This window comes from Oryza brachyantha, chromosome 2 (genome assembly GCF_000231095.2).
Source record: "Oryza brachyantha chromosome 2, ObraRS2, whole genome shotgun sequence".
Lineage (NCBI taxonomy): Eukaryota > Viridiplantae > Streptophyta > Magnoliopsida > Poales > Poaceae > Oryza > Oryza brachyantha.
Genome location: NC_023164.2, coordinates 27044290 through 27050289, shown reverse-complemented (window position 1 = coordinate 27050289; position 6000 = coordinate 27044290). Strand labels below are relative to the sequence as shown.

At 44.9% G+C, this 6000-nt stretch overlaps 1 protein-coding gene across 2 annotated transcripts; it reads right to left on the bottom strand.

The window, feature by feature from the left end:
* Positions 1-5720, bottom strand: LOC102705408. 2 transcript variants are annotated; one of them, XM_006648088.3, is made up of 7 exons: positions 5376-5720; positions 1896-4694; positions 1754-1807; positions 1228-1547; positions 1006-1152; positions 882-920; positions 1-645 (listed from the first exon to the last, which is right to left on the bottom strand). In XM_006648088.3, the coding sequence occupies exons 1-4, from the start codon at positions 5718-5720 to the stop codon at positions 1293-1295; spliced, it is 3453 nt and encodes a 1150-aa protein (XP_006648151.1). In that variant the 3' UTR covers positions 1-645; positions 882-920; positions 1006-1152; positions 1228-1292. The 2 variants fall into 2 exon arrangements, with proteins under 2 accessions (XP_006648151.1, XP_015689531.1); XM_015834045.2 differs by lacking the exon at positions 1-645 and having other exon boundaries at positions 657-920; positions 1006-1139.
* Between the last annotated feature and the right edge of the window lie 280 nt (positions 5721-6000).

Genomic DNA, 6000 nt, shown 5'->3' with positions numbered 1-6000 from the left:
TAACTGAAGAAATTGAGTAGCTGCAAACAACTAGTTTCTGGAAGAGAAAGCAAAGGGCTCTCTCAACCAAAACTGTTGTTTGCATTTACTTCGACTTTGGTCGATTAGGCAGGGAAGTGTTCATGTCCAGATCAGTTATCGGCCAAGCAAAGGTTAGGCAGCACATCTGCTTATCAAAGCATCTGCTGATGCTCCACTGACGACTAAACAAGGGAGGAAAAAAAAAAACTCAACCAGGGCTGGAAAATGGTAGATGAGTATACAGATAGTGAAGGTAACCAACGTGTCAGACCTGGAACAGTGAGTGACAACAAGTAGCATTCTGGAATGAATGATTCTTCAGATCACGTGGAAACGGTTGTTTTGCAGGTGAAAAAAAAAGGGGCAGGCATCGTCGCACAGGCTTGGCTGCCTTGACTCGACTGTGATATCATCAACTTTCTGTGCCTTTACACTTGTCAAACAGGACTGGCTCATGCGTTTCCTTCCAGTTTCAACATTCTCCAACCTCCTGGCTGCATGAAGGGGCTGCTGCTGCCAACCTGGAGCATTCATATCTCCAATAGAGGCTGGAAAATGAACAAGTTTCTGGTTTTTTATTCTCATTCTCGAAGTTGATCCCTTGAATTCCTCAGCAAGAAATTTCTGTAGGACATATGACCGGTCAAGAAAACTATCTCAAACAAGTTTCTATAGCATTAGTTCAGTGACCAATTCTTTCTTTACAAAGACAAAGTAATATTTATTATCGTGACTAACAGTACAGAAGCATTTAGGCTGACTAAAAGCCTAAACCATTACATGGCTAAAATGGACTAACTCATAGGGCAAAATTCTCGCTGCATCAACAAACAAACATTAAATCAGCAGCGAAACTTTACCTGGCACCTGTTAATGTACAAGAAGTGATGTCCAGTTGCCTGCATCAATAACAAACATGCATTTACTAGCCATGCCATTCCATCTCGTGTATTACAGTGAAAGTTTAGAACTGCTATTGTGTACCTGCATCTCCAGTTCACTGCACGCACCCATTGTGCATCATTTATATTGTCAAGAGAACCTCCATTTCTCAATGCGAAAAGAAGCTGGAGTTGTATCCATAGCACAGCAACATAAATCCAAGAGAAGCAACATCTCTATGCAAGAGTCCTGAAATTCAATGCTGGAACCTGAAGAAACAGAAATGAATAAAGTAGATATAAAAAGAAGAGTGCACCTCCTTACCAATTACACATCACAAATGTGAATAGGATGCACCAAAACCAATGTATCTTTAGAGCCCACATTTTTCACTTCACAGTGGCTTCTTTCTCAGTAGCATGCCCTACTGATACAATCTGCAAAGCTGTGCCTCCAACAAGCCATGCTGTGAGTTCTGGTTGTTGCTCAAGGTATTTCAGGGGAGTTGTATTTCCATCTCTTGTCTCAACACCATAGACAAATGGAAGCCTCATTGTAAGAAAGCTCTCAGGTGGAAGGACGACTCGACAACCAAGACTGAACAATCCTTGTTGCTCATGATCATTTGAAGGCAAACATGAAGGCTGATGTCAGAAAGATAAAACAAAAACTGAGCTCACAGAATATAAAGAAAAATGCATGTAGTAAAAAGTTTTGATCCCATGATCCCGCTTTACAAGTGAGAGCTTCATTTTTTCAATACTAAAATATTGAGAAGAGATCCAAACTGTTTGATACTAGGACATTGAGAAAATAACATGACTGCAAGAGCAGCTATGATCATACTTGCCTCAAACTGTATGACTGGGCAGCTTGCCAGCAGGACCGGGAAATCAGGTGTCACCTGCACCAAAAAGAGTGGCCACACCATTGAAAAGACAATATTAAAGAATGGACAAATACTAGAAAGTTCAAAAGGGAGAGCAGCTTACAATAAATATTCGTTGAAGTTGTGAAACAGCAGCAGCAAACTTTGCATCTTGATTTCCCTTCATATCTGAACTCTTGCAATGTGGACAGTGCATATATATTGGCAGATTTTTGTTCAGAAGTGAAAATGCTTCTCCACCATCGTCAAGTGTAACATACTGAAGAGAAAGTCCGCCCCTTTTTTCATTCTGTGGATCTGAAAGCCAGTGAGCAGGCTCCAATGTCGCAGTGTCAACCTTGGGCTGAAGCAATTGCTGCTGGCTGTTTCTCCCTGATGAATCCGTTGGCCTACTATGCTTCCCTCCGCTGGTCACATCCATTGTTGCTGCTAATCTAGATGCATTTTGGTGCAACTTTTGTGAACCATGCTTGCTTTCTGCTTCATTATTTAGATTAGATCTTCCAAATGGCAAATAAGAAGAATCAATCTCCTTGAGATGTTTCTCTGACAGTAAGAAACGATGGCCATAGGAACACTCATGCTCAAATCCGACATATACTACAAACTGCTGTACAGGTGGATTAATTTCTTTAGTCTCATTTCCGACAACCATTGGCACTATATTGCTTCCTATCTGCAGAAAAGTCTTCCTGTCAGAACTTCCATTAGTCTTATCTCTGATTACTTTCTCTGATTCATTTTCAGCTATAGGTCCTTGACTAAGAGCTGCATGACCCTGGCCATTAGTTTGGTCTGTTATACTCACTTGCCGCTCATCTTTCCGGATACCAGGTTTTACTGGTCTCTTCTGTTGGAGAGCAGGAAACTCGGTATCTTTTGCTGTGTGGCCAGCAACAACTTCAGCAAACGGCTTCTTCATAGTAAAGTTTGGAAGACCTTTACCAAAATTAATAGAGTTGTTCATTGACTCGACTTCAGGCTGTTTTCTAGAACTTTCAAGTTTCACAGATTTAATTTCTGCCGTGGTTTGCGACACTGTCGATTTTACCTCTACAGAAACAGGGAGAGCCTGAGGGTCTGCATTAGATGCCATGGAGGAAGGTTTAGTGGTAGCACGAGTGCCGTGTTTACCATGTCCTTTCCCAAGAGATATCGTCCACCTTAAAAGATACTTTTCTTTAGAGCAAAAACCTGCTTGGAGCAGCCCTTTTGTTGGCTTGTAATATCTTGCTCCTCCAAGTCGCACCAAGCTCCAAGAGGATACTGGAAATGAACCAGCATCGGTCCCTCTTGGAAGCACGAGAGTAGGTAACAGATCTTCACAATTAGAGAAACAGTTAAAGGTCACGTTCGCCGTCTCAAAATCAAAGGGGTCATCCCTAAGGCGGCGCGACCGGCCACAGGCACATGCATGGAGAAAAACATATCCGCTAGAATGCCGTTCCACTGCATCTGATGAAGAGAATTTACCATGTCTCTGGTGCTTGCATGGTCTGCCAGTAAGACTGACAGCATCGCACTGCTGCCTTCCAGATTCCCATATTGCTTGACATTCATCTTTTAGCTTCTTGGAGAATACTTCGACAGCCGGTCCTTTAACCATTGAATGAAAGGATCGTAAAGCTTTCTGTAGCTGCACTTCATGCATGCTGGTTGGGTAAAAGGCAGGCATATCTTTCAAATACACCTCCTTAGCAGCTGGTAGCACCCTTTGGCACCATGATGAAGAAAATTTCATATTAAGCCCCTTGTTGCTTTCTAAGCAAGATAAAGCAGTTTGAATACCGTTGGATCCTGCTGAAGGAAGTTGATCATTCTTTGGGAAAGAGCTTATATGAGTAGGTGATCCCTTCTTGCTTTGAGAACTGCTCAACCCATCTTCCCCACTAATCAGCACAGACAAAATAGATGAACTTATAGACAACCATGTCTCAAAACTAGGGAGATCAGGAGCACCCATTTGCTTCCCGGATGCTGCTGATGCTGCAGCAGCAGCTGCAGCTGCTGCCACCATACCGACACCAGAAACAGAACCAGAAGTTGCATTGCTTGAGTGTCCCCCTCTCCCTCTCAGCCCATCAGATTGCCGAAATATAAAATCCTTGATGAACTGAACATCTTCATGGGTTGCTGGATGGCAATTGTTTTCCACTGAAGAAACATCCAATGATGATTTCAATGTCAAAGAGTCCTCAAACAGTCCTGCAATGATATCCAATGGCTCCCTTTTCTTATTAATTGTCCGGTCCAACAGTGCAACAACCCTTGATGTATCAAGTGAGAACAAAGGTAGATGGTTCGCATTGCTGGCACCCCTCGAAACAATATGGCCTGGCTCCAGACCCACAAGTGTCCGACACTTCTTTAGCAAGAAACGTATCTGACCTTCTACAGAGGAATGCAGCTTCTTGCTGAAACTACCATCAGATCTATTTGCTGGCCTGGCAAGCATAACCACTGAACTAGTGCCTTTTGAAGTCATGTTAGCTTTTGGCAAGCCATCAGTATTTGAAGCTTGATTTGATGAAGATGTGTCACTTGTATCATCCAGACTTGTTGCAGCACCTGGACCATCAATGATATCATCCTCAAAGACAAACAAAACAACAGGGATGCATAGTCCTGGCAACATAGAAGGATGTGAGCCGGTTCCTGACATCAGTGAGATTGCAGAGGGATGACGACCTCCACGACGTGCTGGAGGGGAGATGGATGAAGATCTGTGGGTAGGCTTTGTTGGAGTGTTAGAGCGAGCACCTTTCGATGGCATTGCAGGAGCTACTAGTGACCTCACAAACGGTGCAAAAGCATGCTTTGAGGATTGCAACAGACGAAATTTCTTCAAAATCTGTGTGTCGAACCGGAAGCCTTCTTGGAGAAATATTATTACATGGCAAACCTGGAGACATAGAAAATAAAAGTAAAACGAAATCAACATACATTGCCAAACAACTGAATCCTAAACTTTCGTTAGCTAAAATTTGGCAGTAGCTTCTAGGATCAGAGGAGCGCTAACCAAATGCTATTGCTAAATTTGAACCGCATAAGGATTTACAAGAAAGGTAATTTGAACCATATAAGGATTTACAGGCAAGGTAAGAAAGGCCCAAAAACTCTTAAAACCACAAGAGGTGAAGTTAATTGCTACAACTGGATAAACAACTTAAAGCATCATCTTAACTCTATCTCCCATGCAAATCAAGATAGAAAACAAGTGCATTTGGAGGCTAACCACTGAAAACTTTGCAGTCAAACAGTCCAGTTGAGTTAACATTTAAATAAATGATAACCCTATCTCCCACAAGATTGGCACTTTCACAAGTAACCGATCACGGCTGTCGAAGTTAAGCACCAGAAAATTTGAACCGAGCCACTAAATTACTGTGCCAAGTGTTGCACTGCTACTTTGAATCGGCAGCTAGATGGCGTGAGGCTGTAGAGCGAGATGATATTATACAAATGTGGAGACCGCTCCGAGTATGATGGCGCCTCATCACATCAAGCAAAACAAAGCTGAGACCTTCATGGCAGTTAGAATTATCATCTAATGATCTATACCGAAGCAATAGTAAGCACTCACGGAGAACATGAAGAGCAGCTCCCGTAGATCGCCGGCCCCCTCCAGAGGTGTCGGCGGCGACGGAGCGAGGTGCAGGAACACCATCCTCTTCTCCCCGTCGCGGTGGTACCTGACTCCGCCCGAGAGGGCCACAGCCGAGCCACCAGGGGAGAACACATGGCCGTCCAGGATCCTGTCGGCGAGGCGGGCGGTCCACCCGCCGCCGACGAAGCCGACGGCGACGACGCCGTCGTGCGAGGGCTGGGCCGCGGCGGGGGGCTGCGGGGAGGGGGAGGAGGTCGGCGGGGGCGTGCGTGAGAGGACGCGGACGGAGGGGGAGGGGCCCGCCTGAGGCGGCGGCTCCATCGCCGGCGGCGAGGTGGTGGTGGGTGGCGCCGCCGCAGCAGCAGCCTATGCGTCGGGGGCCTTCGGGTAGGGTGGCCTGGGATTTCACGAGGGCCCCTATATGGGCCGGCCGACTTGCTGGATATGGGCCGAAATGTAAAATGGGCCTAAATATCAAATGGGCCTCTGTTACAGTTGGATTACATGTTGGGCCGAGTTAATTTTTGTCGGTTAGTAGCTTAGTTTTTCTGAATCATCGAAAAGGAAAAGAATTACAGGCGTGTCGGCTTCGTTTCTTCGA